General features: G+C 40.6%; 2 protein-coding genes across 6 annotated transcripts in view; both read left to right on the top strand.

The window, feature by feature from the left end:
- The window catches only part of LOC131316206 (disease resistance protein RPM1-like), a 50,595-nt gene that overhangs the window by 302 nt on the left and 32,584 nt on the right, over nt 1-17,709 (top strand). For 2 of the 5 annotated variants that reach the window (XM_058345509.1, XM_058345508.1), the window contains exon 2: nt 282-385. The exons of 2 other annotated variants lie outside the window; for them this stretch is intronic. The gene's annotated coding sequence lies outside the window, so the exon portion shown is untranslated. The remainder of the gene's footprint in view (nt 1-281; nt 386-17,709) is intronic. One more of the 5 variants, XM_058345507.1, reaches the window with a different exon arrangement.
- Nucleotides 114-16,789, top strand: LOC131316208 (disease resistance protein RPM1-like). The gene is made up of 3 exons (XM_058345514.1): nt 114-185; nt 12,914-15,772; nt 16,419-16,789. The coding sequence occupies exon 2, from the start codon at nt 12,927-12,929 to the stop codon at nt 15,732-15,734; it is 2,808 nt and encodes a 935-aa protein (XP_058201497.1). The 5' UTR covers nt 114-185; nt 12,914-12,926; the 3' UTR covers nt 15,735-15,772; nt 16,419-16,789.

Genomic DNA, 17,709 nt, shown 5'->3' with positions numbered 1-17,709 from the left:
GGAGGGAAAAATTCACTATTTTTTTTTTATATCCAGGAAATCCAAAGACCCAAACATGCTGTACCATTCCTTTCTTATCTTCGGTTATCACCACATACTTGATCATTTGCATTTTTCAGGTACACATTTGCAAATTGGGTCTCGTTTCTCTCTCTTCATTCTTCGGAAAATCTCTCATAATAGAGGTAAATTGATCTTCCCTCCTGCTAGCTGCACTTTCTTTTATGTGTGTTTATCTACTTGTGTCTACATATAATACACTGTACCCTTGCTATATATAGTCGATAGATCTCATCCCCTGCTGCTTCATCGATCGTCTTCATCCATCTTGCTATTGGTTCCCCTTCATTTGGAACCATAACAAGCTATAGCTATAGCTTCTCTGGTATGCATCTTCTATGGATCTCTGGTTCCTTTCATAATCTTTTCAGCCAAACTACTGAGTTCTCTTGTGATGACACTATATTTGTGGTCGTTAAGTTTGCATAAATACTGAGTTCTCTTGTTAGTTATGCTGATTTCGATAATTTTCGCTGTTTGTAAAGTTGTTCCTTGATTCTTGTTCATTTTGCTACTTTATGTGTGTGTTTGTTGCTTTTCACTTGAAACTCCGAACAATTCATGCTTTAAAACTCGTCGAGACCATCAACCATGCATATTAAAAAACTATCTTGCTCATTCGATATCGACTGATTATTTTTAGAAGACAAGTATGTAGCCAAATAGTTTAGAATACCAATATAAAACACAGAAATGTTAGAATCCATTTTGGACGTATTTTCGGAACCGATTTATGTGTTTTTGTTGCTTTACAGAAAAATAAATTGATGATCTCAATTTGCTAAGAAAGGGTAAACTCAGTGCACGAGGCTTCTACCATTGTAGGGTCTGGAAAAGGATTGATGTAACATGATTCACAATGGATGCTAGCTAGCCCTGGTGTTTTTTATTCTTGCTAATTCCTCTCTCTTGTTTTACATAAGGGTTAAATACCTAGACACCTCTCGAAGTTTACTTCTTTGTCTCGCTCACCTCTTCCTAGAATTTCGCCTATGACCAGACTCCATCATTAAAGTTTTCATTTGAAGGACCTAACTCTGTTAGACGGAAAAAAATAAAAAGACCAAAATACCCCCACATTCTTCCTTTCCCTTCATGGCACACATAGAGAGAAGAAGAAGAACTAATCGATGACAAACTCGACACTACTGATCGATGACGAACTCGACAACAACAATCGCAATATGAAAATAACAAAATCACAAACCCAACCACTACGAAATCACAAACCCAATCACAAAATCACAAACACTGCGAAAATATCTCAATACATAATCACAACTCACAATTACATCGGCGAAGACAAGGTTGGAGACGACGAAGAACAGAATCGAAGGCTGGAGGACGACAGAATCGAAGTCATAGACAGCAGAGCGTTGTTGGATATTACATCAACGGAGGACGGCCAAGTGGGTTTGTGCGTGTTGGGTTTGGAATTGGAAAACCCAACTGGGTTTGTGCGTGCGTGACACACACAGAGTGAGAGGAGCTCCACAAATCAAACTTCAGCCACCATCGGCTTGCCAAGAATTGAGAAATTTTCCAAATTGTACGATAAATTTACTGGGGAGAATTACCGGACAAAGGTGTGGACTAGGTCATATCCCCAATCTTCACTCTTGAAATCACTCATCCCATGACAAGAGGTAAAATATTCACAACGACATGGTGTGCCAATTTGAAATGTCAATTATACCCTCCTTTATATATCACTTCCAAGCCCTAGCCCCAAATTTTCTCCCACAATTAGTATTTTCTCCCTCGCTCACCAACTGCACCCACCTCTCTCTCTCTCTCTCTACCCCATTTCCAGTTCTGATGGAAACCCATCTATTCCAATCATATATATCCAAAGGAGTAACCCATCTCTGTGTTCTTGAATCAGCCAAACTTTATGAGTTCTATAATGGAAATAGTCGAAACCACATCTCCAAGAAGGCAAGAATTGATATTTGAAAATCATGGGTATCAACTGTGGGTTTGATTTATATGAACTGAATCGTGGGTCTTGTAATTTCAATCAAAATATGTGAATTTGTGTTACCTCCATTGATTTAGGTTTTGGTCGGAAAAAAAAAAAATACTAATTTGGGTTTGATTTAGGAAAAATCGGAACTAATTTGGGTTTGCCTTTCAAAAAAATTTGGTGGTGGTTGCTATGGGGGTTGAGGGGTGATGGTGCCAGAGATGGGGCATGGTGGTGGCGGTGAAGAGATTAAGGGATTTTGTGGTTTGTGAATAGAGAATTGTGGGTTTTCAAATTGATAAAGAGAGAGAGAGAGAGAGAGAGAGAGAGAGAGAGAGAGAGAGAGGTGGGTATGGCTGGGGGTGGTGGTTGCTATGGAAGTTGAGGGGTGCTGGTCCTGCCGAAGATGGTGGGATGGTGGTGGGCCTGGTGGCGGTGAAGAGGAGCAGGAGAAGGAGAGATGGTCTATTTCAATATACTGACTTGCCTTTGTTTGGCCCAAATAAGGTCTATTGGTCTTTAACAATAAAAATGATGGTCTATTTCAATATAATAAAACGTCTGTTTCATATGTTGACTTGCCATTTTTTGGATGAATAATGTTGGTTGAGCTTGAATGAGAGATGACATTAATTGAACAAAATATGACTTGGTCTTTATCAATAAAAATGATGGTCTGTTTCGATATAATAAAAAGTCTATTTCATATATTGACTTGCCCTTTTTTGGCCTAAATAAGGTTGGTTGAGCTTCAATGGGAGATGTCATTCATTGAACATAATATGACTTGATATTTATCAATAAAAATTATGGTCTATTTCAATATAATAAAACATTTGTTTCATATATTGACTTGCCCTTTTTTGGCCCAAATAAGATTGGGGCTTCTAACTACAAACGGTGTCGTTTTATATGCATGGGCAAATTTGTCCCAATTGTTCCAACGGGGTTATGGTTATCATGTATTGTCATTAAAAGGCTTCCTATCATGTTTGAGTCATTTCGAAAGTGTAGCTCATGAAAGTGGCAATTAAGCCTACCATACACCTCTGTCTGGTAATTCTCCCAATTTACTAGAAAATGAACTTTTAAGACAATGGCAAATTTCCCGAATTGCCATTGATGAATGACGCGCCTAACGAAAGCCGCGTGTGCGGTTACTCTAGTGGTCGAATGTGTCAATTTTATTTTCTTTCTTATGGAGATATTGTCCCCATATATATATATAGAGTTAGGTTCCGGTGAGGGATCCCTCATTTTATTAAAATGCGGGACTCTCCTTCCCGATTGAATTTCGATGATCCGAGCCGCTCAAAGTGATCAGAACGTGATTTTAAGGGTCTCCGTGAGAAATCAGCAAAAAAAATGACCGGGAAGGGCTTCATCCGAGCAATTTTCATTGAACGGTTCAAAAAAAAACTGATTGGATGACGCCTTTCCCGGTCATTTTTTTTGCTGATTTCTTGCGGGGACTCTTAAAATTACGTTCTGCACACATTAAACGGTTCGGATTTTCAAAATTTGATCGGAAAATGAAAGTCCCTCATTTTAACAAAATGAGGGATCCCTCACTTGAAATTTCCTCTATATATATATAACAATCCTATTCTTGGCTATCAGATTTTATGGCTAAATATAATCATGGATGACCTTTACAATTATGGTTATTCCTATAATCTCACTGATTTGTTGCTATCCCACTGATTTTGTCCCTTGATTGACAACTCACGCCAACACTCCCCCTCAAGTGGAAGCACCCAAATCTTCAATGTGCAAGTTGTCAAGTGAGTTGTAGAAATCTTTGCTTGACACTGCCTTTGTAAGAATATCCGCCAGTTGGTCTTCCGATTTCACGAATGGAAACCGAATTACCTTAGCTTCGAGATTTTCTTTGATAAAGTGTCTGTCAACCTCCACATGTTTGGTACAGTCGTGCTGAATAGGATTTTAAGCGATGGCGATAGCTACCTTGTTATCGCAAAAGAGGTCTATCTCGGAGGTATGAGAAATCCCAATCTCGGTTAGAAGCCTTTTGAGCCACAAGAGTTCACAAAGTCCCTTGGCCATTCCACGGAACTCTGCTTTGGCACTTGATAATGCCACCACCTTTTGCTTCTTACTTCTCCATGTAACGAGATTCCCTCCAACAAACGTGAAGTAGCCTGAGGTTGATCTTCTGTCTGTGGCATTCCCTACCCAATCTGCGTCTATATAACCATTAATTCTGAGATGATTATTTTCGAGAACATAAGCCCTTTCCTAAGAGAAGATTTTAGATACCATAAAATTTGGACCACTGCTTCCATATGGTCTTTACTGGGTTGGTGCATGAATTGACTTACTACACTCACTGCGTAAGCAATATCCAGACGGGTATGTGATAGGTAAATCAGTTTACCAACTAGTCTCTGGAACCTTCCCTAGGCCTTGTCTGTTGGTATTATTCTCCAAACTTGTGGTTCAAAATGATTGGAGTGTTTGCTGGCTTACAATCCAACATTCCAACTTCACATAGCAAATCCAATATATATTTTCGTTGGGAAAGAAATATACATCGCCATGATCTAGCAACCTCTATTCCCAGGAAATATTTTAGCCCTCCTTGATTCTTCATCTCGAATTCGGTCGCCAATTGCTTCTGAAGTTTAGCAATCTCTTCCGTATCATCCCCTGTGATGATCATGTCATCAACATACACAATCAAAGCTGTTACCTTGCCATGTTGATGCTTCAGAAATAATGTATGATCTGAATTACTTTGGCGGAAGCCATACTTTTTCATTGCTAGACTAAACTACCTAAACCATGCTCGTGGTGATTGTTTCAGTCCATATAGTGCTTTCTACAATTTGCATACAACTTTAGTTCTTGAAGTAGTGGTGTATCCTGGAGGAGTATCCATGTAGACTTTTTCTTCAAGGTCGCCATGGAGAAATGCATTCTCCACATCAAACTGATGTAACGGCCAGTCCAAGTTTGCTGCGAGAGATAACAGGAGCTTGACTGTATTTAACTTGGCCACCAGTGAAAGGGTTTCTTGATAATCTATGCCATATGTTTGAGTGTATCCCTTTGTGACTAGCCTTGCTTTGTATCATTCTATAGTTTCATCTACCTTGTGTTTAACCGAGAAGACCCATTTGCATCCGACTGTTCTCTTCCCTTTGGGTAGTGGAACCAAGATCCATGTTTGATTCTTTAGCAGTGCCTCCATTTCTTCCTCTATTCCCTGAATCCATTTGGGATCCATTAATGCTTCCTGGATTGTAGTGGGAATATGACATGTAAAGAGCTCACGTCCAACTGTCTTGAGAGGTTCAGAGAGCTTTTCGGTGGAAACATAATTGGCAATTGGATACCTCGACCTTCTTTCCTCAATGTTTGGAGAGTATCTATTTGGTGGCTTGCCACGATTATGCCTAAAAGGTAGAGCATATCCAGCAAGAGTATCCATATTATTCATAAATGAGGTGGTGGTGAAATTGCTTACCTCAGTAATATTCTTAGGAGATGGGTCTGCAGGTACTGAAAGATGGGGGGATTCTGGTTCTTCTCCCGATGGTGTGGTCTCAGTTATTGAAGGCCCTCTAGATTCAGAGGGTATGTCTGGCCCTGAAGATGTATCCCTTGATTCCTCACCAATTATCGGTGTGTCATTTTGATTTCCAAGCCAGTCAAAGCTCAACCAATTCAACTCTTCATCTATTGTCTCCCCTTGAAGAGAAAAAGTGGGTGTTGAAGATGGATAGAATAGTTCGGACTCCAGAAAGGCGACATTCATAGTCACATAGGTACGCCTGGTAACAGAATTATAGCACATGTAGCCTTTTTGATGCACAACATATTCCAAGAAGAGGCACCGAAGAGCACATGGATCGAGTTTGGTGCATTGGTTTTTAGGAAGGTGCACATACACCACACACCCAAATATGTGTGGAGGGAGCATGAGGACCGAAGGTAGAGAGACCGAGGTTGATAAGCATTGTAGTGGAGTCTTAAGATCTAAGACTTTTAACGGAAGGCGGTTGATTAAATGTACGGCAGTAGTTACCGCATCAGGCCAATGGTGTGTGGGGACATGAGCGCCTAGAAGGAGGGCCCGGGCAGTCTCAAAGATATGCCGATTCTTCCGTTCAGCAACCCCATTTTGCCAGGGGGTCCCGGAACATGTGGTCTGGTGCAGAAGACCTTGTTGTTGGGAATAGGAATGAAAATGGTGATTAACATATTTAGCACCATTGTCTGAGCGGAGAATTCAGATCTGAGCGAAGAAATGGGTCTTAACCATAGCATGAAATGATTGAAAGACACTAAACACTTCGTCCTTATGTTTCAACAAATATAGCCAGGTCATTCAGGTGCAGTCATCAACAAATAGCACAAACCAAAGTGTACCAATTACAATAGATAAAGGAGAGGGTCCCCATACATCAGAATGAATTAAAGCAAAAGGTGTATCACTTTTAGTCATGCGTAGTGGATAAGGAACACAGTGGCTTTTAGCTAAAATACAATTATCACAGTGAAATTCAGAAGCCTTTACGTTGGAAAATAAATTTGGAAACACATGCTGTAAGTACCCAAATGACGATGCCACAACCAAATCTGTTTGAGTTTTGGAACCAGGTGAAGAAGACACATGATGCGCACGACCCGAACTAAAATCTTTCATGTAGTATAATCCCCCCCTCTTAGTACCACACCCAATTATCTCCTTGGTGAGAATATCCTGAATTAGACAAAAATCAAAAAACATTAGCACCACACAGTTTAGATCGGTAGTAATCTGGCTAACAGATAATAACTTGTGGGATAACGAGGGAACCAGTAGAGTATTGGATAAATAAAGAGAGGGTGATATGGTCACATATCTTGCCCCTGTGATAGGTGAGACCACGCCATTAGCGTTAGTAATACTGGTACACCTTGGAGATGAGATGAGAGAAATCCTCAGGATCAAAGGTCATATGATCCATGGCCCCAGAGTCGAGAAACCAATCGCTCTTGTCCATATCTTGATGGTGACTAAGTAAGGCATGACAACGATTACTTAGATCCATAGAAGAGGGCAGGATGAGAGAGAGATGAGGTTCAGTTGCCACCATAGCAGCTTTTCCCATGCCTTCAACTGTACTAGTGGTGTCTTGTTTTTTTCGGGCTTGGAGTTCATGCCACCAATCGGGATATTGTAGACACCCCAATCCGGACCTCGAGTGATCTTTGAGGCCCCCCCGGTGATGAAATAAAGGAAACAGTACATTGGCGAGCTTGAATAAAGGATTACCTCAGCCCAAAAGAGCTCAGATAAACCTAAAACTAAAAGCCCAAAAGCTTGAAATAAAGCCCAAGGGCCCGGAACTGGACTCTTAAGTACCGCACGGCGCATCTCTTCACCGCATGGCATAATGAATTTCATTACACCGTACGAGGTTATGTGGTCAACCGCATGGCATTTTGAATAAAGTTTTGACTGGCTCAGCAAGCTGTCGACCACACCCACTTGAGCCATAGCTACAAGTTGGCTAAGCTGAAAAAGCACTTCAAGCCTGCCCTGAAAATACCTTCCTTATTTGAATTCAAAATACTTGGCTCTTGCCTATAAATACAGCCCTCCACTCAAGAGAAAATGGTCCTAAATTCTCTTTCTCTCTCATCATGCTTTCACACCCACTTCCTCACTTCCAAGTCCTGAGAAAGTTGCTCTAAAAGCATTCTCTAGGTTCTTTCTTTCTCAAAGTCTTCCATTTTTCTTCCTCACCATTAAAGTTAGCCTCTTACTAACTTTGAGACCACACCCACCAAAGGACCAACCACAACTCACACCCATACCTATCTTTTCTCACCCGACCACGTTTACCCACATCATTCATCATCCGCTATCACTATCCGTCCCCATTCAAGCTCAAGGTCAAAGGTAAAAACCAAGTTTCCTTGGGTTAGGCTCTGTCCTGACCCTGAGGGGGTTTTTCTGCCTTCAGGCCTAACCCCTTTTGGTTGAGCTTTGACTTAAAAATCATTTCTAGAAAAGAAAACAACCACTGTGCTGGGTGCACCATGCCGTGCGGCATTTTGATGCGTTGCACGGCGTAGTGTGTTCAGACGCACGACTTTTCATCAGCTATTGTTTTCTTGTTCAAACTGTCTGAATCATGGCTATCTTTCATAAGGCTTGTTTTTGTTGTTGAGATATCAGTTATCAGTACTCTCAGAAAAAGACCATATCTAAAAGCCATGTTTTGTTTTATTAACAAGGTTTTTTTGACCATTTCAAGCGATTAAACATATCAAAAGTCGCTTTACGTCCATGGCTTGAAGAAATGGTATCGTCTTGAGATGGTACAGTGATTGTGCATCTTCTGATGTCTCTTCAAAATGTTGTACGTGATATTCTAAAAGCTGATAACGGTCTGATAACAAAATGGGTACCCCGCACGGCATATCGTAAAGCCGTGCACAGCATTGCAGTATGCCATGCAGGAGATCGCTGTAACCCAGACAGTTTGTTGAGTAAATCTTCTTTTCTTCTCTTTACTACATCATCTTTACCATTCCTGTATGGACAGCACCACGTGCACGTCAACGTGATATATTTCCCATGTCCCTCCCCATTTTGCTTATTTATTAAAAAGTTTCATTTTTCAAGAGATGTATGAAATTTTTCCCCTTTGAAAATGTTTAGTAGAGACCGGTTTATACCGAGCGAACGGGGTGCTTTTTTTTTTAAAACCTCCCCCGTTCGTAACATGGCTCCCAAACCCAAAGTCTCGACGTTTTCGCTAGACCAAAAGCCTTTTTCAAACGAGTTCTCAGTTTCTCGGATCATCCATCTCAAAAATCAGAGTGGTGACTCTTCGAGCGCATGTGCCGGGGGCCGGGGAGCCCACAGATACCCATGCAACTGGAAGCAATTTTCACATGTGTGCTTCGTATTGTGGCAATGAGAGCATTTGAGACCATTGGATGGGGTACGGGTCTTGGCGGAAGATTTTCAGTATGCTGAGAGACCAATCTAGAGGAGCCCGAGGGTCCAAGTTTGAGGCCTCGCGAAGCAAGCACTGCCCCAAGAGGAGACTCATGGTCACCGACGTTCATTATGGCCCGGCGAAGGGCCTCCTTGCAGACATGGGCATACGCTTGCTCCACGGTGGGAAACGGGTGCATATGCAACATATCGCTGCAAATATTGTCCATATTCTCATCAAAACCATCCAAGAATATGTACACCCGTTCTTGAATGAGGTTATTATAGCATTGAATATCAGCAAGGCATTCCATCGAATTGGGGCGTCGAAAATCAATCTCGCGCCAGAGGCTTTGCAAGTCGGTGTAGTATTTTTCAAGAGAGCCACCCGCTTGGCAGAGACAGGAGACACGGCGCCGGAGATCATAGACTTGAGAAGTATCACCACCATCAAAGTAGGTGGTAGCCACAGAATCCCAGACCAGTTTGGCAGTGGGAAATCGAATGAAGTTGCCAATCAACGCCGGATCCACGGAGTTGATCAACCAGTCTTTAACAATGGCGTTGTCAGTGCGCCATTTAGGCAAGGATGGGTTAATCAGGGATGGCGGGGGTAACTCGCCATTGATGTAGCCTAACTTGTCTTTGCCGGAGATGTACATCTCGACAACTTGGGACCATTAAGCATAGTTAGAACCATCTAACTTGATGCCAATCGGGACAGCAGCAGGTTCAGGGATCACAGTCGAGGCCTAGGTTTTGGACAGAACCTCAGCCATCTTGGTGGTGAATAATTCAGAGAGTAGTGTATTAGGGTTAGTGAGAGAGTCACCGGACTTTGTTGAAGTTTCAGTGTCTCCCATATGGGATGGTAGTGGCGAAAGTAGGCTATGGGTAGGGATCAACATTAACAGAGAACCAGAGATCGTGTGGCTCTGATACCATGTCAATTTTATTTCATTCTCAATGAATTATTTATAGAGATATTGTCCCCATATATATAGGGAGTAAAAATCCTAATCTTGGCTATACAGATTTTATGGCTATAATGATGGATGACCTTTACAATTATGGTTATTTCTATAATCTCATTGATTTGTTGCTATCCCACCGATTTTGTCCCTTGATTGACAACTCACGCCAACAGAATGGCAAATGGGTAAGGGTGCTTCGGGATCGTCTTTGACAGAGGATCACGTTTTTGCGCACCTCGATGAATCTGTGGACTTATTTGACATCCACTAGCGGGGGCAAATTTAAAAAGGGATGGAAGCGCTAAGGATTGGCCCCGCAAGAATTGATACCACCTAGGAAGATGAAAAGCTAAGACTTATGAGGGAACAAACCCTTCCAACCATCAACCACCAGGCCAACCATACCTAACCTAGTGGTCAAGTTTGTTCATGGCTTGAATAAGACTAAAATGGTACTCGGTACTCGGTACACACTTGGTAGAAAAATCGGTCCTCTAGTTGGTACGGCTGGCTCAGTTTTCTAGTTTTTTCCCTTTATTTTTGAACTTCATAAATAATGCCAAAAATGCTACATAGACAAAAGCTATATCTGAATAAAAAATATAAGAAAACCGAAAGGGATGAACAAACACCCAATTGGACAGAAGGACACCTCATTTGAGGGCGGTTGCAACCCAGTGAGCAGCTTCATTTCCTGACAACCTATACACCAGTAGAGCCAGCACAATATCCTAATATCTTGGATCACACTCCCGAGCTCCCAAGGAGGCTCCAACTTAGAGACGCATAGGTGAATGATCTATTTGTTATCATTTTGGATAACACCATCTCTCCTAAAACTAATTGGTGTTAGGGAAGGCTTCAAGTAAGTCTTTTAGGATATTTGACATCGCACCCGCAAGTCTGTTTTAGAGTTGTCGCGGGGAGTGGTATTGTAAAATCAAATCCATGGGGGCACTTCGGACCCAACAAATTGCATACAAGAAGTTATGACTGTAAGAAGTCGACATCCCAAGTACCTCATGGCCAAAGCTTCAGCTTGAGAACGGGAAGAAAACATTCACTCGTTGCGACAAACCATCAATGACTTTGCCATTACTATGACGAATAATCGCTGCCAATGAAGCTATATAGACTTTGAAACATCCATAGCAGCATCACAATTAACCATCACACACCCAACAGGAGGGGGTGCCCATTTGGCCTGAGAAGGGGCCGTCGTTAACTCCTCTCTCCTCCAGAGAATTAGCACATGAATAATCCACCCACGCACCTTCATATTTCTTAACAACTATCATAGGATTAACTGAGGAACCATTATAAACAAGAGGAAATTAAATAGGCATCCTCTTTACTAGACTTATTTAGGTGTCCATCCTAAAAGTTTTAAATACTTATGTTCTTATTCTTAAATTCTCATTTGTCCTATTATACCCCTATGGCCCTATCTATATATTTATACAATTATAATAATAATATATTGAGATATACTTCCAATCCCACAATTAGAGGGATTATGCAAATCCCCTCCCCCACCCAACCACCACGTACATTTTTTCAGCATGCACTTCCATACTCCACTCCATCTTATGCACAATCATCAAGACATAGATACACACAAATACTATATCCCACGCTTTGCCCATTTCTCACGAAAGAACAACAGCATCATCTCCTTCCATTGGGATCGCCAGAAAAAGTCCCCGACGCGGCGGCGAGTTAGTTAGGGTTCTCTTGAATGGCCTTTGAAGATGTGGTAGGGAAGACGAGCGAGACGGCCCTGTTGACGATCGTCGATCTGGCCAAGATTGCCAGTGAAGGAATCAAGGCTCCCACTCACGCCGCTCTCTTGATCGAGCATCTGCAAGTATTATGTATTTCGATTTTTGTCATGTTTGTGAATTGATGATTTTATTTGATATTTAGAAACGAGAGTGAACGACATCAAAACTGTCATGAGTGGTCGAGGTTCTAAGGTTGAGTCACATCGCTTCCGTCCTCTTAATCGCCGCCATTACCGGATTTCGTTGCCGGAATCTTAGTTTTAGGTATTATGTTTTTTGATTTTTGTCATGTTTGTGAATTGATGATGTTTTATTCATCTACCTCGATTGAAACTTACACTCCTCAAAAATTGTCATGTTTTCTAATTTTTGTCATATTTTTTATTTGATTATGTTTTGTTCATCTACCTCGATCGAAACCTACACTTCTCGAAACTTGCCATGTTTTTCGATTTTGTCATGTTTTTTAATTGATCTTGTTTTGTTCATCTACCTCGATAAGGTTTTGCCATGTTTTTCGGCTTAAACATTCGTTTTTGTAAGAGCTGTGTTTTCTTTTTAGATTTTAGGGGAATGAAAATATGAGAGAGAAGATTAGGAGAGAAAAAATATTCAAAAGATTAGGTGAGAGAAATGTTTAAAAGAGGAGAGAGAATTGAGATGATAAGAAAAGATTTTAAAAAAAGAGAGAGAGAGATTTGAAAAATTAGGAGAAATAAAGGGTAGTTTAGGATTTAATTGAATTTGAGGATGGAAAGATAAGTATTTAAACACATTAGGATGAGCACCTAAATAAGTAGGATAAAAAAGATGGCTAATTAAGTTCCCCTATAAACAAACTCATTGCGGCCTTTCTAAATATGGGGTACTATTGTCTTTTCTATTCAGTCAGTCATATGGGGGTACTATTGTTGGATTAGTGAAGCCTAATTTGGGTTTGGTTTGCAACTTCGATAGCTATCACAGGACTGGTGTGATTTGCAGATGAACCCAATAACCTAATTGAGGAACCACGCAAAATCTCTATGTCATGCTTTTTTGTCTGGTCTCTTTGCGTGATTTATTATTGATGATATTGTGCGTTTGTGTTATTTGGGCAATTCCATACCTATATCAGCCAAGAAAAAATGGCAGCTCCAAAACTAATCAATTGTGCTGCATTAAGCAGGAAAATTGATGCAATGGCACTTGAAGCAGTAAACTCTGCTATCAACTGTACTTTGGTCCCCTTGTTATCAAGTGAAGTACAATTGCTGGGGAATATCCACACAGAAGTTGCCAGTATCAAAGCAGAGTTAGAAAGCATAATGTCATTTCTAAAAGATGCAGATGCAAGTGCAAAATTAGAAAACGAAAGGGCAAAAACTTGGGTAGAACAGGTAAGGGTGGTGGCTTACCAGATCGAGGACGTCATGGACGAATACATTCTTCACCTGGTGGAAAATAAGCAACGGAGTGGTTTCATCGGTTTCCTTCACAAAATGGCTCGCTCAATAACTGAACTCAAACCACGACATGAAATCGCATCTCAAATTCAAGGTATCAAACAAGTTATTTGTGCAATCAAGGAAAGGGCTGATAGGTATGGTTTCAGTTCCTTAGAAAATGGGTCAAGCAGTAAAACAGAAGAAAAAATGGAAGATGACCCTCGTATTGCATCCCTTTTCATCGAGGAAGGTGAAGTCGTGGGCATTGAGTCAACCAAGGAAGAATTGATCCATAGGCTGATAATTGGAGAATCAAACCGAACGGTCACTTCACTGGTGGGTATGGGAGGATGTGGCAAGACCACTCTCGCCAAGGCAGTTTTTGACAATGAAAAAGTGTTTGAACACTTCGATTGCCAAGCTTGGGTATCTGTCTCTCAATCATACAAGACGGAGGACATCTTTAGAAGAATGTTAAAGCAACTATTTCAGGCAATAAAGAAGTGTGCACCTGAGAAAATCAATACGATGGACCAAAACTCTCTCATTCAAATGCTGAGAGAATTTTTACTTCAGAAGAGGTATCTAATTGTTTTTGACGACATATGGAGTGCTGACTTTTGGAGATTTGCAAAACTCACTTTACCAAAAAACAACAAAGGAAGTCAAATAATTGTCACTACACGCAGCGAAGATGTTGCTTCTTTTTGCAAGGAATCCTCATCGGATCACATCTGCAAGCTAGAGCCCCTAATTGAGGAGGAGGCTTGGAAGCTCTTTTGTGTGAAAGTGTTCCAACAAGACTCTGGTGGTGGTTGTCCTCTCGAGTTGGAGAAAGTATCTCGTTCCATTGTTAAAAAATGTGAAGGGTTACCCCTTGCAATTGTGACAATAGGCGCTCTCTTGTCCACTAAATGTAAGGATGCATCTGAATTTCAAAGATTCTATAATAGCCTTGGATCCCAATTAGAGAGGAATCCGCATCTCTCAAACGTCAAGAGAATTTTGCTCCTTAGTTACCATGATCTGCCTTACTACCTCAAACCATGTTTCTTGTACTTTAGCATAATACCCGAGGACTATCAAATCAGCCGTGGAAGACTAATTCGACTGTGGATAGCTGAGGGTTTCATCGAAGGACAGAAAGGAAAAACGTTGGAAGAAGTTGCAGAGGATCACTTGACTGAGCTTTTTCATAGAAGCTTGGTTCAAGTTTCACAGAAAAAAATTGATGGTAGGATTAAAAAATGTCATGTCCATGAAATAATCCACGAGATCATTGTCACAAAGTGTGAGGAGTTGAGGTTTGGCCAAGTTTTGAAAGGAGATCCAAGTTGGAACAATGAAACTCGACGTTGGTCAATGCACATGCGAAAAATAATGAATAAGCATTTGGAAATCATTAGAAGTACCAAATCCAGAATTCGTTCTGTCCTTCTTTTCTCAGTGGGTGATTTGCCGAAGGACTTATTGGGTACTCTAGCTATGAATTTCAAGCTTTTGAAAGTACTAGATCTTTTGGATGCTCCTCTTGATGAAATTCATGAAGACGTGGGAAATCTTCTTCTTTTGCGATACTTAAGTGTCCAGAGGACGAAAGTGAACATAATTCCAAAGTCCATTGGAAATCTACACAACCTACAAACTTTGAATTTGAAACACTCGGGCGTGTTAGTGCTACAAATTGGGATCTTAAGTAGGCTCTGTAAGTTGCGGCATCTTTTTGGAACATACGGAGTGAAGATACAAGGAGGGATTGGGCATTTAGTAGAGTTGCAGACATTGTGCAATGTGGAGGCAAACGATGATTTAATCAAAGAGCTGAAAAAATTGAGGAAATTGAGGAAGTTGGGTATTATGAACGTGAAAAGAGAACACGGGAAGACTCTCTGTATTGCCATTGAGAAGATGAAGCACCTTCAAGTTTTGAGGGTTTGGGCTACAACTGACAACGAGATACTGGATTTGCATTCTCTTTCTTCTCCCCCCGAATCTCTTCAACGTCTCTTATTGAGTGGACGTTTGGAAATGTTTCCGAACTGGATAACGAAACTTCATAGTCTAGTTGCCCTAAATCTGTTTTGGTCAAGGTTGACTGGTACTCATGCAATTAAAGCTCTTCAAGAATTACCTAATTTGTTAAAACTTCATATCTTCGGGTATGATGGAGAAGAAATGCATTTTGGCGTCGGAGGGTTTCCGAAGCTTAAGAAGCTGTACTTCAATCACTTAGAGAAATTGAATTCTGTTATAATAAAGGAAGGAGGTTTGCCCGTTCTCAAGGAGCTTCAAATTGGAAATTGCCGACAACTGAAGGAGGTGACCTCCGGTATCCGCAACCTTAGAAAACTCAAATCTCTTTATTTTGAAGATATGCCGACAGAGTTCTTAGACAGAATGAAACCAGACAAAGGCCAAGACTATTCGATTGTTGAGCATGTTCCTAATGTCAAGTTTATACTAGTCATGGATGGATTTAAAAGATATACTCTTCACGAATACCAAGATGCAAGGGAAAGTCGGAGGCTGAATAGCTTGAATGATGAACCTCAGGGTTGGTGAGACGACTAATGTTCTGAACATCCCCGCAACAATTGCAGGTTTGTCCCAGTGTTTTTTTGTCCGCTTTGTCCCAGTTTGATTGCAAGTTTAGGTTTAGTGAATATCTCCTCACAATTGGCCCCGTTCTACTTACGGTAATTTTGTGGTATATTCGTTCATCTATAATGATTTTTTTTTTTTTAAACTTTTATGTTAGTATATTTTAGTAGTAATCATTAGTCTCGATAAGAGGAGTCTAAAAACTAAAAAATTATTACTAAAATTATAAAAAATTCAAAACAAACGAAAAAAATATCAGACGACTAGTGTTGTTATCTTTAGTGTCGTCTTACATGAACTTTTTTCATCTTTGGAGTGCGCACAATACATTTCATTACATGGTAATTACTTTGTCATTTTTCTTTTCTTTTTCTTTTTTTTTGGTACAATTCCTTTCATAGCTCATGCCATATGCGAATTTTACTTATTGACGTTTCTTAAATTTAGGAGCATAAAATTCATGCATGGTACTTGTAATATCCCGGACTATAATTATGAATTTTCCTTTCATTTTATGTTTGCTCATCGTCGATCTATCTCACCCCAGTACTTCAAGTTCAGGATCTCGTAATATCCTACTAGTAGTTTTTCAATTTAGTACTTGGTAAGTAGTGATACGTTGAATTTGGATTTTTGTGTTCTTAGGTGTTGCTGCCAACACACGAAGCAGAGGAAATTCATGTTTAGGACGATAAAGAATTCCAAGTATTACCTCACTAGCTGCGTCATTCCAAGAATTCCAAGTATTGGCTAGTTTGGAGTTGTTTTCTGCTGGTTGTTGTGAGGGACTATATCCCTAGACTTTGGTTATTGTTATTTGAGCTTAATAAGATCTGCACTTATCCAAAAAAAAAAAAAAGTATTCCAAGTATTTCAAAGTACTATTCACATCATGATGAATGCATTTCAGTTGCCATAAATACGTTGGTTTTCATTTCCTTTGTTGTGTAACATGAATAAAGGTATCTCTACCCCACACTTAAATGGTCTCTATCATTTTGACTGCTGTTGTTTTCCGTGTTGGTTTTTGTTCGTCGTTGTACCATGGCAATATATTTTATGTCTGTATTATTATTTTTGTTACCCCATAACTGTGTTGTTGAGTAGATTATGACAATAACATGTTAAATGTAGCAAAAAAAGAAAGAAATGAGAAAGGGATCATCCACCCCTTGTTCTGTATCATATTGATAGAACTATGTTTACAGTTGAAAACACTCAATGATTCTGAAGCACACATCATGTGGTGTCCAACGTCTTCGACGGCCCTCTGTGATTGTGTGTTAATGGAAGATGCTGAAACGTTGCATGACTGTGCCATCTAATAAATTTCTCGTGCGCCCCTCTTGTGTCCCCTGGATTGCATGGAACCCAAATTATTGGGTCTTACCTAGCCGCAATCGTCTTTCGTCGCCTCTTGACGCTGTCGTCCTCCATTGCCCTTGCCACTGCCGCCTTTGTTTCACCCTTTTCCGACATATCCTGATCTTCCAATCTGCTCGCTGATCAATAGCTCTATCTCACCATCGCCGATCTTCTCTTTTCCATTCTTCTTTCCGCCGTCACCGATTACAGCTGGATGGCAGCCTGGTATGGGTTGAGGTATGCCCTTATCATAGGCTGGTTTGCCCTTTTTTTTTGATGCAATTGGATTTCTAGTGGCTGGGGTGGTCTGCTGCTGTTTGCTTTCCCTCTGTTTAGCTGATTTTTGTCATGAAGTGGGTGTTGTTCTTGTAAGCTTTCAGGTCTGTGTTTTTGTTGGAGATTGGCGATTAGTGGTTTGTTGGTTTATATTTGGTTGAGGACTTTTTCTCCCCGGAATTTTGAATCTTGAGGAACCCATTTGATCTTCTTTTTATTCGGCAGATGAAGTGATGAATATTGTTTTCCATTTCTCTCCATGGGTGATTGATGTTGTGTGGCTATGGATAGAGAG

Source organism: Rhododendron vialii, chromosome 2a (assembly GCF_030253575.1).
Source record: "Rhododendron vialii isolate Sample 1 chromosome 2a, ASM3025357v1".
NCBI classification, from domain to species: domain Eukaryota; kingdom Viridiplantae; phylum Streptophyta; class Magnoliopsida; order Ericales; family Ericaceae; genus Rhododendron; species Rhododendron vialii.
Note: the sequence above shows the minus strand (reverse complement) of the source record. Positions and strands in the feature narration are given on the sequence as shown.

Excerpts from the sequence above, each read along its gene's own strand:
- LOC131316208 (XM_058345514.1), top strand. The coding sequence starts at position 12,927 with ATGGCACTTGAAGCAGTAAACTCTGCTATCAACTGTACTTTGGTCCCC.